Raw genomic sequence first — 20009 nt, forward strand, 5'->3', positions numbered from 1 at the left:
GGGGCCAACGGCAAAGCTAGGCAGGGTGAGGCTGGGATCCTAACGAGCTGGGCAATAGAGCTTATCCTTGGGTCCTGGACTGCATTTGCCCTGGTGGCTCTTGGCTCTTGTGTGGGAGTGAGCGTCTCTATAAGGTCTGAATCCGAGCAGATTTTCCCAGGCCCCTCAGACAGCTAATGTGTGTGTGTGTGTGTGTGTGTGTGTGTGTGTGTCCCCTCCTGGAGTTCTTTGAACAATAGGAAAGAAAAGAACTTATTTATTGGCATTCAGGAACATCCTGCTGCCCCCTTTATATTCTAACCCCAGTAACAACACGTCCAGGGCCTGGACTCAGAGGACAGACCACTTCACCCGTCTGCTCCCAGATACAAATGTCATCTGCTCCCACTTCTGCTCCTGACAAGCACGTTAAGCTCAGTGTCTCCTACAGTGCTCTCCCTCTGTCTCTGATGATTTAAATCCAACCAAATTAGACTTCTGACTCGACGTGGTGGATTGACACATGCACTTATTTTAACTCCTCCTCTCTCAATAAAAAAAGTTATAAGCCCACAAAAGCACAGAGAACCGAAGAGATTTCAACACACTTTGGGAGGACAGAAATTGAATGCAGGAGTAGCAGGCAACCCAGCAGAGAGGGATATTGATAAGAAATGCACTGATGGAGCCTACAGACCTCCAGGGAGCTCAAGGCTTGGAGGTATCAGGGATCACAAAGGGCAGGGTTCAGGTGCTGGGAGGAAACAGCAGAACTGCATGAAAGTCTGCATATAGGACCCCGCCGCCAAGTCTCCTTCTGCACCCCACACAGCCATGCAACTATCTATCAATCCCTGCCTGCAGGCAAAAGAGCTTATTTTCTGGAGAAGCTGAATAAGAGAAACTCTGACCTGGGGACACAGGCACTCAGAAAATGGGAGAGAGAAATGGGTCAAAAGACAAGGGGATTCAGGGACTTCTCTGGTGGTCTAGGGGTTAAGAATCCGCCTGCCAATGCAGGGGACACGGGTTCGAGCCCTGGTCCGGGAAGATCCCACATGCCCAAGAGCAACTAAGCCCATGCACCACAACTACTGAGCCTGCGCTCTATAGCCCTTGAGCCACAACTACTGAGCCCGCACGCCACAACTACTGAAGCCCGCGTACCTAGAGCCTGTGCTCCGCAACAAGAGAAGCCACTGCAATGAGAAGCCCGCACACTGCAACGAAGAGTAGCCCCCGCTTGCCGCAACTAGAGAAAGCCCACACGCAGCAATGAAGACCCAACGCAGCCAAAGATAAATAAATAAATAAATTAATTATTTAAAAAAATTAAAAAAAAAAAAAAAAGACAAAGGGATTCAGTAGCAATGAGCATACCTAGCACCTGGATCTGGGTTTCTAAAAAATGTCCACTAAAAAGTACCAGGCTCCGTGGATAATGATGGATTCCAGAGTTGGGCAGAGAAAGTCCATAATAAGCCTGGAGCAACTTCTTGTGCCAGGAAGTAAGGAAGTACTCAAAGAATAATCAGGACATTTCAGAAATACCCAGGCGTGATTCTGAAGGGGCTCCCACTTGCCAAATCTGAGACAATTAGAGCATCAAAATAAGTAATAATAGTAGCGGATTATAATCCCTAGAGTAACATAAAAATCTATAAGACAAGACATATAAATAAACAGAGGAGAAAGGAAAGATCTTCCTTACAGTAGAAAGTCCACTAAAATATGCAGATGAAATTAGAAAAGTTACCATTTGCCAACCATCCTGATGATATTTCCGGCAAGGATCATCAATAAATGCTAAAACCGGTGGGTCAAAATATTATCAGAAACAGTACAATCACACCGTCTCAAATATCTCTCTGCAAGATACTTATTAACTGCAAAGGGCAACATAGTAACTTTGTGGTGGTGGGGCCTAGAAGCTACCACGTGAACAGGTGCTCAGTGTTACATCACCAAGGCAACATCTTATGCCTCCTGGTATGAGGCACTGAGGACACAGTGCATGACTGAATCATGAGAAAACATCAGACAAACACAAACTGATGGACATTCTACAAAATAATTGACCTGTACTCTTCAAAAAATGTCAAGGTCATAAAAGACAAAGGAAGATCAAGGAGGCTAAGGAGACATTACAATTAAAAGCAAACTGTGATCTTGTATTGAGTTCTAAACCAGAAAAATAAATACCCAAAACAACTTCTTTAGCTATAAAGAATATTAGTGGGACAACTGGCAAAATAAGGTCTGAAGATTATATAATAGTATTCCATCAATATTAATTTCCTGGTTTTGATCATGAAATTGTAGTTATATAACAGAATGACCCTGTTTTTAGGAAAACACACGGAGGTATTTTTAGGAATAAAGTGGCACATGTCCACAATTTATTCTTCAAACCACCAAAAAAAAAAAAAAGAAAGAAAGAAAGAAAGAAAGAAAATTATGCAGAGACTGATAAAGCAAGCATGGAAAAATGTTAACATTTGCGGAATCCGGTGAAGGGTATACAGAAATCTTTGTATTTTATTTTTGCAACTTTTCTGTTATTCTGAATGTTTTTCAAAATAAAAAGAAAAGTAAAATAAGATTCAATAATGAAGTAATAATCTGACTAAAAATTTAAGTAAAATGTGATATAACTAGACTGAGAAGATAGGGGTATAAGAGAGCAAAACTCACATCTACCATAATAGGAAGTCAGCAGATGATGTCTAAATTTGATATAGTTAAGAAGAGCAGTATAAGAATAGTACACCAGATAATAGAAATATTAGATATTTTATATATAATTAGAAATATGGTGGCACACCAGAAGAACAGTGGAAAAATAAAAGAAAAGTAGTTGCTTTGAGAAATGGAACTGGTAATTACAGAAGAATGAGGCATGGACTTGGCTATTTTCTGCTACTATAGGTCTTTTAGAATTATTTAGTTTTTAGTACTTTTAGTATTATTTAGTATTTTTAAACTATTATTTAATTATTTACTATTATTTAATTTTCAGTATTTTTAAAAAGCGTTATTTAATTATTTACTTTGTGTGAACTACAGACATATACTGCTTTTGGAACCACTGGGTAGATGAATCTAATTCTTGGGGGCCCAACTCCCCAGGAAGGCATGAAGTCCCTTCAGCCTACCTTTTATGAATCCCACCTGCACCAATGGCATCACGTTATACCAACAGGTTTAAGTGAGCTGTTACATCCAAGCCACAGGCTGTACGAGGTGGGAACGGCTATCGAGACCACTGGCTCTGACACACTCACTCTGGAGATGAGGATGTCGAGCCACGGAGGCAGTGGGTGAGGCAGCCGAGGCCCTTGGAGGCTCTGGCTTACACCCCGCCTGACACTGTAGCACCTCACATCGGGTGGAGGCTATGTCCATGCCAAAGCGGCCACTCAGCATAGAACACGTGGGCTGACAGCCCTGGGCCTCGAGGGACAACTGGGGCCCAGAACCCTCAGCCTCCTGTACCTGTCCTAGAGGAGCATGGGGCTCCACTTACCTCTCCCTGGATCCCCGCCAGGCTGACAGTCTTCTGGGACCCAAACACACTCCAAGCCGTAAGAAGCAAAATGCTAAATTAAATTCTCCATCAGTAATGAAAAAACTCAAGGTTTATAAACTCTGGGAGGGAGAGGAGCCTGGGGATGCGGAAGAAGCTACATATGGCCCTGCCACGGGACGGGGGAAGCGGAACTTCTCCCTGAACCCTCCAGGGGGTAGGATGCATGCCAAGAGGAAAAGTGAGGGTCTTTTGGGAACACAAGAACACATGTAATGCTTTAATCATCAAACAAGGTCTTTCCTCTAGAAGCACCCAAGAGTGGGTCAGGGGGTTACAGGGTTGGGGCCAGAAGGATGGCAGAGCCTCCTCTCCTATTTCACAGGAAGTGGGACCGCGAGGCTCAGAGGTAGGACATGATCGCCTGTCCCTGGGCCAGGGCTCTGTCCTCATCAGCCCTCTGCTCCCAAAGTCAGAACACTGAAGCTCAGAGGGGAAGGCCAGAATTGTTTTCTGGACAGATCTCAATGTTTAGCTTTTCCACAGTCTGTTTGGCTGAGCCTGCAACTACGTTACTGTTATTATTTATAGTCTATTTAACATCAACTTTTGATTATTCCCTTTGTAGACAGAAGTTAGTGTTTGTTGTTTTATCCCCAGGTCAGCTTCCTCTCGCCACTAACTATGCCTCAGGGTCATTGCCGGCTGCCTACAGGCTCTGAGCCCAGGGACAGACTCCCTTCACCATCAGCCACTGCCCAACACACAGTGGGTGACAAATCCGCTACACACACAGCAATGTCATCCAAAGAGAAGGAACAGCGTAACTAGCCCAGAGCTTCCCCTCCATCTCTAAATAAAGGCTGCCTCCACATCTTCACCCCAGGCAGTGGCTCTGATCACCTGCAAAGGCGCAGCATCCCTGGGGGCTCTGCTGAGGTTTCTACCTTTGACGGTGAGGTAATGACTCCCCCCAACCCCAAAACCAGGAACTCTAATCCCCAGGGGCTCACCCAGGGCTGTTGGCACGGCTAGTGCCAGGAGCAGGTGCCAGAGTCTGGGGGACTGGGTCGTTCCTAAATCACTCAACCCTCTGCAAATCCCTATCCTTGGTTGTCAAAGAGGGCAAGATTCTTTGTCCACCATTTGAGCAAAATAATGGTAAAGAACAAATAAACAACCAAAATTTTGTCAGCAAATAGAAGGGGATAGGTGATGTCAATTACCAGAGAAATTATCAAGAAACTATTAAGATAGACAACACAACTGGTATAAACATTAAAATTGCTAAGAGGCTATATCTTACTTGTTCCCAACACTAAAGAAATGCCAATTCTGTGACACAGTAGAGGTGTTTGCTAACACTACAATGGACAGCATATTGCAATATAAATGGATCAAGTCAATATGTTGTATACCTTAAACTTACACAATGCTATAGGTCCAATATATCTCAATTTTAGAAAAAGAGAAAAAAAAAAAAAAGAATTTATTAAGAGCCAACTGCCTGCAAGTAGGTCCTCAGGCCTGGCTCTCAAACTTGAGCAGGCATCAGAATCACCTGGAGGACTTCTTAAAACACAGATCGCTGGGCCCTAACCCCAGAGTTGCCGGTTCAATAGGAGTGAAGGGGAGTGCTAAGAATCTGCATTTCTATCAAGTTTCTGGGTGATACTGATGCTACTGGTCTGAGGACCACACTTTGAGAACCTAAGGGTTTTCAGACCCCAGGATTTGGAGTGTGTTGTGTGGGGAGAGGCATGCAAGTGTGGGAGAGACACATGGGCATCCCAGTGATGTGGAGGGCAGCCCTTCTCTAGGGATATATTCAGTGCTCGAGGAGCCCAGAAAAAGCAAAAAAGGAAGTGGGTTGTTAGAGAGGGCTGCATAGAGAAGGTGACCTTCAAGTAGTCTTTGAAGAACAGGTAAATGGCAGGTAGGCGAATGTAGCCGGAAGGACATTTAAGGCAGAGGACTGGTGCTGCTGGATCAGGACCCGTTAACTAGTCACAAGGCTACAGCACAAGGCGGGAAGTCACAGGAGAGAAGCCTGGGAGGCCGGCAGGCACTGGGGTTAAAGGAAAGTCTGTGATTTTTTTCCCATAGGCCTCGGGAATCATTGAAGGAGTTTTAAGCAGGGCAATAGGAAGTCTGGTAAAACCTTTACCTTTCTGGGTCTATTTGTCTGTGTAATGGGGTGATGGGCAGAAGGTCTGGGCAGGCCTTTTCCAGCCCTGACATGCTGTGATTCCATGGGGGCAGGGGACAGGGCATGGTGCCATCCAGTCAGTGGCCTCACCCTGTCGGCAGCCCCTTGCAAGCTCCGGGACCCAATGGTCACTCACACGTGCTTGGTCTATCTGTCCATCTGCTGCCTCCAGAATCCTGGCCAGCCTGGGAAGTGTAGACAGACAGCTGGAGGTGTCACACACATTGCTAATCTCTCCTGGGCCCGTTCCCCCTCCCCCATGGCTTGCAGAGCCAAGCGGCCTGGGACTGTGCAGCGGCTCACAATGGAAGGAAGAGGGTGTAGGAGGGAGGTCCCCGGGCTGACCCTGGTATTGTTCTTGGGCCAGAAGAAAGCTTCCTCCTGCCTGGCCACTGCAGTGCTAGAAAAGACGCCGGCCGGCCAGCAAGAGTCAGCGCGTCCTGGGGGGGGCGCCTGCCGTCGGGGCAGCCTGGGAGCCGGGGCCCATTCACAAACGCCTGCAGGAGAGCACGTAGCCCTGTCCGCCCCGCCCCCTCTGCCCTGCCGGCGGCTGCTCCCAGCGAGAGGAGCTGGGGTAAACGAAAATAACCGGGCTTCTCCGCCAGGAAGGAGAACGAGACCAGAAATGGCACCCTGGCTAATAAAGGAATAATGGATGCTTCACACCCTCAGCGATACCTTCCTCCTCCCCCGCCTTAGCTGCTCCTTCCACCGCCCAAGGACGGAGCAGGAAGGTGCTGGACCAGGGTGCAACCTTGTTGAACCAGGACTGGTCCAAGTCACCAGAACATTCCCGAGACGGCTGGGGTGTTACACCAGCCCTGGAAACTGCTCTAGGAACAGATGGTGGGGCTGCACGTGGGGTAACCCCGCTCACCTTGGGCTTTAGGGCCCCTCCTGGAAGGACCACTGGGTCACTGGGGTGGGTGTGTGCATGAGGGTGGCCCTGCCTCTGAGCGATGGTAACCAGGGCCCCGCAGGCCAGCTTAGGGCCTGCTCTCAGCCCTGGGCTCCTGGTACCTCTGCTGGCCTCCCCCTCCCAAGCCCAAGTCATTCTGGGGTTGGGGGTGGGTGGGTAGAGCAGCTCTTGCTGTCTGTGAGATGTCCTGGGCCCAGCAGAGGTCGTGAGGGAGGCCATCTTCAGTCTGGCCTTGCTTGGGCCTGCTACTCCCCCACCCTCCCCCATCTGACTGATCAAGCCCTCTGTCCCTCAGCAAAGGATTCTGGGTATGGTCTGGCCCAAAGCAGGGCATGGACCAGATGACCTCTCTACTGGGGGCAAGTCCTCTTTTTAAGGGACCCTGGCCTGTCCCTAACGAAGCAACGAAACGTCCTTCCTTGGCTACTGTGGGAAGATGTGTACAACCCTAGGAATTCCTTAGAGGTCCCAGGGAGAGAGCATAAGGATTGGTCAGGCCTTAGGATTTGGCCCTTGGCTTCCTAAATCTTCCTTCCATCATACATTTCTCTGCTCGAGAACGTTCGGTTGAGTCCCTGTTTGGTCAGGTTCCAAGGCCTCAAGCACCTGCACCAACTGCTCTCTCTGCTGTTGGACACGTCCCTTCAGGACTCCGGGACTCCCCCATTCTCCGTGGCCTCCATTTCTTCTGAACCACTGCTTGCTTAGTTCTGCAGCCCTAATGCCATACCTTTGCTTTTCTTTCTGTGAAACAACAGGAGAACCTCAAAACTGGCCTACAATGAAGTCCTCCAAATGCCCACGAAAACCCTCAGGACTGGGATGGTGGGATGGTGGTCTGATTCATCTAGGACAATTTCACCAAGCAGGTGAAATTTGACAGGGCCGTGAAAGAGCAGGGAGATTGGGCAAGGGAGAGGTAAGGATACACAAGGTCTATGGGGCACACAGTCTTCTTTGAGATCTCTGTCTTCGTAAGAGCTGGGGAAACACAACCTAATCTCTATCCCTCCACCCGCAACTGCCACCCCCAAATCACAGGAGGGACGTGTGGATGGTTTCCATCTTGTCTGTCAAGCTCCCCAGTTCTGTGCTTGCTTCCAGGTCTAACTGAGCTACTTAGTAAGGCCACTTCACACCTGTAGAGTGTTTTTTGGTCATTATACCACCTGGTTTATATTGTGACCCTCAGCAAAGGCTTGCAATGAACGTCAAACCCGTATATGATCTCATGTTACAGTTGAAGAAATGGGAGCTGGAAGAGAATCATTTTGGATGAACTCCAAGATGTTCTGCATGTGGAACCGAAGGCCTCTCGGATGACAAGTGAATGAACTTGTTTGTCACCTGTTTTAACTCTCAGGGCTTTTTTTCTGTTTATACTCTAGATCAGTGTTTATCAATCTTTTCCTGTAAAGGGCCAGATCGGATATATTTAGGCTTCGAAGATGGTAGGGTCCACATTGCAGCTACTCCACTCTGCTTCGTAACACAAACACAACCACAGCCAGTGAACAAATGAATGGGCGTGGCCATGTGCCAGTAAAACTTTATTTGCAGAAACAGGCTGGAGGGCTGGACTTGGTCTGCAGACCACAGTTTGCCCATCCCTGTCTAAGACCCTAACTGTGCTATGGATAATTGAGGCTGTCCTATAAGGGAGGCAGATGTTTCCGGGACGCCCCAGAGCCAGAAAGCACTTGCCACCTCCTGTCCCCCATCCCTGCATTCTGCCCGCACCCCGAGACTGTGAGAACCTGGTCCAGACTCAGCCAGTCGCCTGCTTCCCAGGAACTTTCCTAGCTGTCCCCAACAAAACTCTTCATGCCCCAGATAATAATTTCTTGTAAAAATACTCCCAAACAACAAAAATAAAAATAGGCTGGCCTCACAGCACACACTGCTCATGGCCAGTGGGCCTTGCTACCTGGTGGTCTCAGACAGGAAACCATGGATTGAAGAAGTCCTGGTCTCCTCCTTTATTGCATGGGCACCTATTTTTTTTTAACATCTTTATTGGAGTATAATTGCTTTACAATGGTGTGTTAGTTTCTGCTTTATAACAAAGTGAATCAGTTATACTTATACATATGTTCCCATATCTCTTGCCTCTTGCATCTCCCTCCCTCCCACCCTCCCTATCCCACCCCTCTAGGTGGTCACAAAGCACCGAGCTGATCTCCCTGTGCTATGCGGCTGCTTCCCACCAGCTATCTATTTTACATTTGGTAGTGTATATATGTCCATACCACTCTCTCACCCTGTCACATCTTACCCCTCCCCCTCCCCATATCCTCAAGTCCATTCTCTAGTAGGTCTGTGTCTTTATTCCCGTCTTGCCACTAGGTTCTTCATGACCTTTTTTTTTCCCCTTAGATTCCATATATATGTGTTAGCATACTGTATTTGTTTTTCTCTTTCTGACTTACTTCACTCTGTATGACAGACTCTAACTCCATCCACCTCACTACAAATACCACCTATTTTTATCCTGAGGGAGGAAGCACTGGGTGGGTGGGAGGGTGGCCAGAAAGCAGAGGGGCTCTCCTAGGTGAGCACTCCTCCTCAGAGCCGGGGCAGGATCTGGAGTTGGCAGGGGTTGGGGGGAGGCCCCTGGAAACCTTTCCGATTAGAAAAAAGGAAAAACATCTCTTCCTCTGTCAAAGGTGTCAGTAGGGGCTCCTCTCTCCCTCGCCCCACCCCCTCCTCCTCTCTTTCCATTTTTAGTGCCTACAGCAGTAGAGAAAAAAAAAAAAAAAAAAAGAAAGATGTCCATTTTCTTGTTCTTGCTTATTAAGGAAATGACATTCACCCCTAACTTGCTGTACGTGACTACAGTCACCTAGAATTAGAAAATGGTTTTCCATCACCTCTTCCTCCCCGTCACTCCTTACAAAGGAGCGCCAGGCTGCCTGAATTCCAATCCCACTCCCCCATTTGTAAGCTATGTGATTTGGGGCAGGTATTTGATCTCGGTTTTTTTGTCTGCAAGATGACGATAATAGTAGTACCTACACTCTACAGGGCAGTTACGAGAATTCAGAGATGATACATGCAGACACGTAGCTCAGATGGTACGCGATTTACGTGAGCCCCTGTGAAGGACTGTGGGGTGCTGGGGGTGAGTCCCTCTGGGATAGGAGCAAGTCAGGGCTCATTTAGTCATTCACTTAATATTTAATGAGCACCTATATGAGCCCGCATGGAACGTAACATTCCAGTGGAGAAGGCAGACCACAAAAATAAAGCATGTATGTGATGAGCACTATGGAGAAAAATTAAGTGGGGGTGGGCGGGAATGGGGAGTACGGAATGGGGTGTTCAAAAGGCTTTACTGAGAAGGTGACATCTGACCAGAGGCAGCATCGTCTGTAAAAGGAGATCAGTAACAGCACACCCTCCACAGGGACGAGGTGAGGATAAGTAAGATTAGAAAAAGAAAGCACCGTCACGGTTCCTGGAGCCTGGAAGGCACTCAGCCAGTGTTTGCACTGCGTTGCAGTCATTCATTGCTAGATGATCATTACAGGGACATTAGGAGAATTGCATGTCCTGGTTCACTGAAAAGGCAGCGGCCCCTGCGTTTAAACTCAGTCCATCATGACTAAGACAACGCCTGGTCCACAGAAAGATGCCCAGTCAATCCTGGTGGACTCAGTTAATGAAGTCAGACCGGACCTCCCATGGGACCAAGACGGGACATGAAGCAGGATTTGGGGAAGAGGGCAGGCCTGGGGTTGTGAGGTGGGACTTAGTTTTCACATGATTTTGCTCCTTGGCATCTCAGGATATTTTAATAATCCTCATGCCTGTGAGTTAGCATATCCTGGAAGTTTCCAGAAGACTTGGCCACAGAGCTGGTATAGCTCTAGGGAATGATAAAGTCACTCCTTCCCATCTGGAGGGCTGGGAATTGGGCTTCCAGCCGCTTCAATCCACTGCGGGGCAGCCCCTTCCCACCAACCTCGAGTCCACACTGCAACAGCGCCACCTGCTGGAGGAACAAGGCTGCTCCCGCATCTGCCACCATTTTTATGCCTCCGAGCGCTCAGTGATTTTCATTCTGAAAGCTCCTATGTCCCTCAGATTCCTGGCAGGTGGAGTGGGGTGTTTCTCACCCTGTCTTTATTCGGGGCCAAGCGGGAAAATGGGCTGCTTAACCCCAAGCCTCACTGTCCCCCTCCTTTAGCTGGTCTCCTGTCCTCACTCGGGGTCCCATGTGAAGAGAGTACTTGGGCACATCCATGAGGCCAGAAAGCCCACTCGACTTAGTCATGTTCTTTGTTCAGGGTGTGCGCCATGCCGACCTCACATTAGTGGGCCTACACGTTATGTACTGCACTAAACTAGGTCAGTCACCAGAGGATTAGAGCAACGGACCTGACCAGGTCAGGGTGAGCTCATCATTAATTGCAGACAGACACAGAATTTAGTTTCAAAATTTCCTAACAGGAAAGCAAAATAAGTTGGGTTATGCAGTTCCCATTGTCAGACAAAAGAAGGTAGGTGAAATGTTTCTGACAGAGAATTCAAAGAAAAATGATCAAAATGTGTCCTTTCAGAAAGGCTTAGGCAAGACATAGGCAAGACACGAGATAACTCAACAACAATGTCTTTCAACCGGGGTTTTGTTTAAAACGCAGAAGCATCCAGGGCCGTGTGTGGAATAAAGAGGCAGTATTTCTGCAGGGCCCTGAGGAGACGCTGAGGAGAAACTGTTCAGATTACCACACCTCAGGGGGAAGGAGCCCGGGGTGGTATCTAGGCTGGAGGTCTTGGGCCAGAGGCGAGGAGCGGGGAGCGCAAGGGGAGACCAGAACCCATTCAGATTGGATTCCCTTGCCTTCACATCGAACTCAGTCAAGTTTATGGGGCTCCATCAATCCCCTCAGCACCACCTGCCAGCCCCTGTCCTTCCAAGGGCAGAAGCCAGCACTCTGTAATTCTCCAAGCCCCACGCCAGCGGGTCTCTCCCCTGCAGGCCCAGGTGAAACCGTCTGGTGTGGGGAAGGCCACCAGCATGCCTCACTCCGTGGGCGAGCACCCTAGTTGTCTGTGCAGCTGATAGAGGCTGAATGGGTGTGTCCTCCTGGGAGCTGCCACGTGTTCCCAGGGGTCTGAGGACTGGAGGGGGGTCCCTGGAGGAATGTCAGGCCTGTGCATGGCAGGGGACACCTGGTCCAAACAGGTACTTCCTTCACTTGTGCAGCTGCCTACTTCACTGCCTCATCTTCTCCCTTGTTCTGGGGAGAAGGCCTGAGCCTGGAGGGCCTGCGTCATTTTGAGGACAATGTTAAGCATCGTATTTGCATGTTGCGCACCAACAAGGCAAGGACACCTTTGGCTGCTAGGGACAAGGGACCTCCCGTTGCAAATGTGACTGCGGAGTCTCCAGAGCGGTGCGCTGGTGCCCTCTAGTGGGAGCAGATCACGGCGCAGCCATCCGTCCCTCTGCACCCGCCATACCTGACCCTGGGGCCACAATGGGAGCAGGATTACAAATGATGGGGGCTGGAATGTCCACATCACTGCCAATACGGCAGGCTGGCCAACCCCCTTCCACGGTTCACAACAGAGGTGCCAAAAATGCAGGCGGGACCCCCAGGACTCCATTCTAAGCCCAGTTGTATAGGTGTCAGCTTCTGCCCTGCCCTGTGGCTTCACCGCCTGAAACCATGATGGATGTCCTCCTGAATCCATGTCACCACATTCAGAGACTCCAGCTGCCCTTCCCAATCAGAGCTCTTGGGGAGCAAAGCTAGCTTCAGCTCACCTGAGGCTGCTGAGTTTGGGGATGCTGAAATTCGGCTGCTGGCTGTCACCCAGCCCATCTCACTCGCTCTTCCGCCTCAACTATCACTACAGGGAGGCAGACCTTGGGGAGAGTCAACATCACCAGCATCAGCCTTTACTAACCAACTAAACGCCTCTTATGGGTGGAGAACTGTGCCTGGCGGATGTGGGTACCTACTGTCTGCCCTGCTGCCTCAGGTTCTTGGGTGGCTCCAGGGGCCTGAGTCCCAGCAGTGGGGGTTCCTGGATTCATCGCCCACTGTGCAAATACAACCAGATGGGACCACCAGGGATCGAGTCCTTGGCTTTGGCTGGAGGGGGGCGTGGACAGGCACCCAGGCATCAGCAGCTGACCTCTGACTGAGGCACTCCCACCGAGGACCACTCACTGTGACATGTGCCCCATGTGTGACTCCCAGTGAGAGACAAGCTAGAGCTCCCAGAGATCTACAACAGGCATTAAGTTGGGGGGCCACTGGGGCCCTCGGCTCCTGACTCAGCCATTCTTTCAAGCCCCAGGCTGCAGACACTGCACGGCACTGGAGAGGCAGATGGAGCATTGCAGGGAGGGGACCAGACTTCCCTCTACGGGGACACTGACCTGGGCAAGGCACCAGCGTTCGCTCAGGCATTGATAGCTGCAACTCTGCACTACTGTCATTAGAGCACGTGTCTCATTTCTCTTGTAGACTGTGCCCCTCCTGGCAACTGCATCTCATGCAATTCTCTCTTTTTCTCTAAAAGGCTGGTGCAAAGCGCTTGTCCATGAAGAAGAGTTAGGCGAACAAGTGAAGGAAAGAGGAAATCGGGGCAGAAGCGCTGTTGCTGACCCGACTGCCTCTTTCTCCGCCAGCCCCTTTGCCCTTGGATGGGGTCATGGGACTAGTTCTGTCCAATGGGCTAAGTACAAGTGATACTTCTGGGCCAAAGCATTTGAGACCCAGATCATGACCCTCCAGCTCTCTCTTTGGCCCTGCCAGGGCCACCTGGGTGCTGTGGGTTGAGATGGTACGGTCACAGAATGGAATCCAACTGGACCTTTGAGCCCCCACTTTGGAAAGGAGCTGCCCTGGAGGGTAGCTGGACCCTCAGCAGAAATCTCAGTAAGTGACAAATAATATCCTGTGTGTGAGGCCTCTGGGATTTGGGGGTTTGTTTAATATCAAGCCATGGCCTATAGTATCTGAACACAGCAGATGATTGAAAAATTCTGTCTTGTTTAAAAAAAAAAAAAAGACATACGCCCCGGTTATCACACCAACAAGAGCATAACCAGGCTCACGTCAAAGTTCTGTTGGGAAATGATGGGAGAAACTCATAGGCAGAAGGATGGACTGAACGTCAAGACAAATATCTGCCCCTCTTCTTCTGGGTGAAAGAAGTGGAGGGCAGGTGGGCAATGAGCTTCAGGCCAACCTTCTCCCTGCGTCCTCCTATTTTTGTTCCTTCCTGCCTCCAGGAGGGGAGGGGAGGCTCTAGGTTTCTTTCTTCTCCTCAAAGCCTGACTTCTGTCTAAGACAGTCTCTAGGAGCCCACTCATCTCTGCTCAGGCCCTTGACTGCTGTGGATGGGCTGGGGCCTCCAGACTATGGGTGGGGCTTCCCTCCCATTCAGCAGTCTTCAGTTGGGTGCATGCTGTCTCCCAGATGTATTTGGAAATGGGAGGTGTTTTTGGTGGTCACCGTGACTGCCCTCTCCCCAGTGACTGGCATTCAGTGGTTGAAACTGGGAACACTAAATACCTGTACGTATTGGACAGGTCCACACAATTAAGATCTGTCCCACCCCAAATGCCAGTAGCTAGGCTAGCTGACCCTGAGGCCCCAAGGCCGAACAACGGAACCAGCCAGCCCTGTCTAGGAGAACACTAGGAAAATTCAGAAAACAGTCACCCTGACGTGCTCTCTCACCAGAACCTCAAATTCTACCACCAGAGATATATGTTTTGGGATCAGGAGGCCTGTTGGCCTTGTCCTAATGGTACCATATGAAATGCAAACACCCCAAAGAGATGTCAAGCCCTGAGCATGATCAACTACAACTTTTCAACTCTTGTGGATAATTTTGATAAAACTGCAGATATTCTGTGATGCTTTAACAAATACAGATTCCTGGGTACAATCAGTGGGTGTGGTCACCCGCCTCCAGGATGGCCCCCAATGACCTCACCTCCTGATATTCACACCTTTGTATAGTTCCTTCTACATTGTACGAGGGTTGGTCTGTACAATCAATGTATAGCTTGTGGCAGAGTGAGAGTATGTCACTTCTGAGATTAGGTTAGAAAAGATTAGGACTTCTGTGTTGGACACTCTCCACTCTCTCACCCATGATATGTCTATGTCTGTCTATCTGTCTCTCTTCCTTCCTCCCTCCTTTTGGAGGAAGCCAGCTGCCATGATGTGACACTCAAGCGGCTTATGGAGAGGCTCATGTGAATGAAGCCTTCTGCCAGCAGCCAGGGTAGAACTGAGTCCCCTGCCCTCTGCCATGGGAGGGAGCCACCATGGAAGGGGGTCCTCCAGCCCTGGTCCAGCCTTCAGATGACTGCGGCCCCAAATGACACCTTGATCACAGCTTTGTGAGAAACCCTGAGCCAGGACCACCCAGCTAAGATGCTCTCAGATTCCTGACCCTCAAAAACTGTGTGTGATAACAAATGTTTATTGTTTTAGGCTGCTAAATTTTGAGCAACTTATTACACAGCAAGAGATAACTAATACAGTGCATCTAGGGTAAGACCCAGAAAGCTGTAGATCTGCTCAGGGACTTGTCTGTTGGTAGTTTTCCGAGGGCAAAGCTGGTTCAAAGTGTTGGTGTGTGTGCGTATCAAAGCCCGTCCACTGTGTGGATCCTGACGGGGAATGGAGACCAGAGGTGAAGCCTTCCACTCCCGGCACCTCTAAGAGCCGACATCTCACACAGTCCCTAGAGACCAAGAATGCTTCTGATGGATTGTTCCTGAGAGAGAGAAAACCCTAGAATATGAAACCTGAGCGGAACCTTGGTTGGATGATTTTCAAAATCTGTTTAGTAGTGGAACCATGTCTTCAAATGAAACCATTTGTAGAAGACTGGTTTAGAGACACGGGATGAGTTGTTCTGGGCCAGCCTGAGTGGGGGTCCCCTCGAGCCTGCTTCTTCAGCCACCCCACTCCCCACCCCAGGAGCGCCCCTGAGATGCCTCTGGAAAATCCCAGAGCTTTACAGTTTGCAAACCTCTAATCTAGATCAACTGTGCCATTTTACTGATGAGTAAACCAAGGTCCACAGAAGGGAGGTCACTGGCATGTCTGTGGCAGATGCCTATCCTTTGATTCTCGTGACCTCTGATGCAATCTTTCTGCACTCCTTGGGATGCCACTCAGGACAAACGCACAAGGTGGAGATGGGGTATAGGAAATTGCTCCCTCTCCCACCTCCTAACAAAGTGGGGAGCCCCAGAGCCTGTCCACCAGCAGACGGAGCACCTCCTATGTGCCAGGCAGTGTTTTCAGTGCTTCATGTGAATTCATGTGCTCAATTTTCCAGACAATCCTAGGACGTAGATACTGTTATTATCCTATTTTACACAGGAGGAAACAGGCAGAGCAAGGTAAGTAACTAGCCCGACCCCTTGGCTAGTCAGTGGCACGGCCAGGATGCCATGGTGTCCAGATACCAAACCCTTAACCCCTGCACTCCGCTGCCTCCCCCAGGTAAGGGCCTGGCTCCCTCTCCCTTCTAGCGGGAGTGAAAGGCCCTCTGCTGTGCTCCCCAAGGAGCTGGGAGGCAGTCACCCAACAGGAGATGTGGTCACACCTGTAACTTTTCCGGCCAGGATGCCCCAGGCTTCTGGCTCAAAGGCCACTGAGGGGTCAACACCTCTCCTAGGGCAGGGGGCTCCTCACCTAGGTCAGTGTCTCTCAAATGTACTTTTTCTATCAATAACGAACACTGTAGGCATTTACGAATGGAGTGATAAAGTGGCATTTTCTGAGTACTTTACCTTTTGACTTTTGCGCCAGGGCTAGCTTTATATTAGCTGTGAGAATTTAGTACAGATCCAGGCCAGAGGGTATTTCATTAGCCGATACTCTGTGCCTTTGACCTACACATCATGGCCTAGACCCTATTGATTATTTTTCTCTCAAGCATAGGAAAGTTGCAAGAACAGTGCAAAGAGCCCCTCCCCCCAACCCCCGTCCCCCTCACTCAGGCTTCTCTCTCCCTCTGTGGATCTACACACTCATTACCATTCATCTTCTTCTAAACCATTTGAGGACACGCTGCAGACATGAGGCCACATAACCCACAAATATTCTAGCGTGTGTTTCTAAACAACAAGGACACTCACCTACCTAACCATCATATAGCCCCTTAAATGAAGACACTTCTAGCCAAGAAACACTATTGCCACAGACCCCAATTCACATTCTCCCACTGTCCAACAAGGTCTCTAATTCTTTCTGGTCCGGGATCTCAAAAAGGAATACATATTGCATTTAGTTGTCTGCCTCTTCAATCCCCTTCAATCTGGGAGATTCCTCAGTCTTTCATGTCCAAGCAGTTTTAGAAGATGGCCTTTCCATTTGGTTCCTCATGACCAGATGCAGGCTGTGCTTTCTTGGCAGGAAAACCCCAGAAATGATGCTGGGCTTTCTCCGTGCAGCACATCAGGGGCACATGGTGTCCACTCACTCCACACTAATGATGTTAACCCTGATCACCTGGTCAGGTTGGAGCCTGCCAGGTTTCTCCACCATAAAGTCACCACACTTTCCCTTATAATGAAGTGAGCCCTTCATGTGCCCCAGCCTGGTGCCTGTTGAGTTTCCAGTCTGCAAGGCAGGGAGGAATCCAAACAGAGCCCGGTGGTCTCAATGAGTTAAGGGGACAGAGTTCAAAATTCAGGGAGTCCAAGGCCACTAGAATTTGGAAGGCAGAGTACCAGAGAGGAGAAAGCTGCACACAGAGAGAAATCCAGAAATTGCAGGCCCTTGAGTCTTTGGCTGAGCACCAATTTGTGCATGTATGTGAGGAAACTTCCAGGGCTGGTGAAAAGCTACCTGCAACAAATTGATGGAGTAATCCCCTAAGATCACACACGGCTGGAAATAGTTTGTATTCCCAGCTGACATGGTGGAAATACTTCCTAGGACATAAAGCACTGAGTGGCAACTTCAGAAGGCTATTGACCCAGTAGTGGAGCAAACTTTGCTCTAAAGGCTTCCCACCTAACAAAGCTTAAAAAGCAAGCCTTGAAAGGATCAAACTCTTGAAGTAACTTAACTATGCTCTGGAATAAAGTTCAAAATATTTTAAATAATAATAATAATATCCAACACCCTAAAATTCCTAATATCTTGCATCTAGTATAAAATTACCAAGCATGCAAGGAAAAACACAACCCATACCCAAGAGAAAAATCAGTTAACAGAAACAGACTGTGAAATGACATGGATGACAGAATTAGTAGAGAAGGACATTACAACAGCTACTATAAAATATTCCATATGCTCAAGAAGATAGGAGAAAGCATGAGCATGAAGAGGAGAGAAATACCAAAAAAAAAAAAAATCCATAACTGAACTTCTAGAGATGAACAATATAATATCTGAAATGAAAAATATACAGGACAGGATTAACAGTAGATTAGACACTGCAAGAAAAGATTAGTGAACTTGAAGACATAGCAATAGAAACTATCCAAAATGAAACACAGAAAAAAAGACTAAAAAAAAAAGCAGAGCTTTGGTGAACCATGGGAAAATATGAAGAAGCACAGCGTGCATATAATTGGAATTGCAGAGGGTGGGTTCTGGGGGAGGTGAGGAAGATAATGGCTGAAATTTTTCCAAATTTGATATAAACCTACACTATAAACCTACAGATGCAAGAAGCTCAATAAACTCCAAGTGGAACAAACACAAGGAAAAACCAGCCCAAGTCACATCCCAATCAGATTGCTGAGGCCTTGACTGTTCATTCTATTGCCTCCCATTAATAGGCCCAAGGCATAAACACTCAACCAAAAAGTGGGTAAGTCCTGCAGGGAGCTGGAAGAGAAGAATGGATGCAGCTGACATAGCCAGACAGACTGGGAAGAGAGCGGAAAGAGTGATGTGGTGAGTGCAGTGCGTGGCAGGTCACGCGGGGCAGGCTCGGTCATGGAGGAGGGTTTGCTGCTCCCCTCCTCTGCAGGAGGCCGAGCCTCTTTCCCGGAAGCAGCTACACTCCTACGGCTTCTGCCCAAAGCCCAGCACCAGAAGCATCTAGGGACCTAGATTTGCTGTCTCTTTTCTGAGTAAATCCTCTTGTCCTGGAGCCCGGCCCGATTCAGGGAAAGGAGTCCAATCAACGACAAAACCAGTAAGCACAGCAGACACCTGGAGGCTGGCAGGACAACTCCACTTTTCAAAGGCCTAAAAATAGCCCTGACCACATTTGAAACCATGACAGCCCTGCCAGTCGCACCAGAACACGCTGCAGGTTGCCTCACCTCAGACGTTTCAGGTCAAGGGACAAAAACTTCCCAGTTTGCTGAGTTGCCAGTGCATGGGCCATTTCATCCACGTCAGGTCTGCCACCAGCACCTGTGGCACAGCTGAGCACAGGCTGCCACACACACATCACAGTGGGACACTCTGCACCAAGGCAGGTACCCACCCCGGCCCACCTACCACTGCAGTACATCCAGCTATACCCTGCAGGAACAAGGGGCCAGTGGGAGAGTTTAGGCCCTGACCAGGCTGAGGGCAGGGGGAGGGGTGCTGTTGGAGACTCTGCCCCTGCACCTACCTGCCAGGCCGGGAGGACCTTCTCGATGTCATTCAGGTTGATTCCATCCCCATCTTCCAGCTTCGCTTTTCCACACCTGGACCAGAAAAGACATAACAACATTGAAAAGACAGCTCATTCATGCATCCTGTCCAGGCCCAGCAAGCAGGAAGAGCAGGGGTGGTCAGGAGACACCGGGTCCTACTCTCCCTCAAGGCCGAAGAATCAGCCTGTCCCACCTGGGGGAAATGGCCCTGGAGAAGCGCCCTCCTCCCTCAGGCCTGCAACACAGGCCCTTCCTTGAGAACAAAGGACTCTGTGCAGGCAGGAATGTGGGACCTGGGATGGGGCAGAGGCACTAACAAGGCATCCAACCGCTAGGGAGGTGAAGGATACCAGAGTTCCCCTTGACCTTTCCAGGCGAAGAAGTTAAGCTCCTTGCCAAGGAACGCCCCAAAGCATATCACAGATCCTGCAAAAACCCATCATTTTGCCCGGTTACACCAAGGGGAAAGCAAATGAACAGAGAGATTGAGCAACTTTCTCAAGGTCACACAGGCCCCCAATAGGGCTTCCTCCCTTCCGGGCCTGACTTTGCCAGTCCAGCAAGCCCGCTCAGATACCTATGCTTTGTCTTCATGTCCTCTGTGGGCGGGCACACCTTCAGACCAGAGGTGCTGACCCCAATTCACTGGCAAAGGCCCACATCTTCCACATATTTGAGGGTGCAGACTCTGGAACTGCAGAGCTTGGAACGCCAGTGGCATCGCTTACTAACTGGGTGACCTTGCTCAAGTCACTTTCCCTCTCTGTAACTCAGTTTC

At 49.3% G+C, this 20009-nt stretch overlaps 1 protein-coding gene across 5 annotated transcripts in view; it reads right to left on the bottom strand.

Moving 5' to 3' along the window:
- The window catches only part of CTIF (cap binding complex dependent translation initiation factor), a 311678-nt gene that overhangs the window by 169369 nt on the left and 122300 nt on the right, over positions 1–20009 (bottom strand). For all 5 annotated transcript variants that reach the window (XM_061170212.1, XM_061170211.1, XM_061170208.1 and 2 more), the window contains one exon: positions 19207–19282. In XM_061170212.1, coding sequence (XP_061026195.1) covers positions 19207–19282 — 76 coding nt within the window. The remainder of the gene's footprint in view (positions 1–19206; positions 19283–20009) is intronic.

The sequence above is a fragment of the Eubalaena glacialis genome, chromosome 15, assembly GCF_028564815.1.
Source record: "Eubalaena glacialis isolate mEubGla1 chromosome 15, mEubGla1.1.hap2.+ XY, whole genome shotgun sequence".
Lineage (NCBI taxonomy): Eukaryota > Metazoa > Chordata > Mammalia > Artiodactyla > Balaenidae > Eubalaena > Eubalaena glacialis.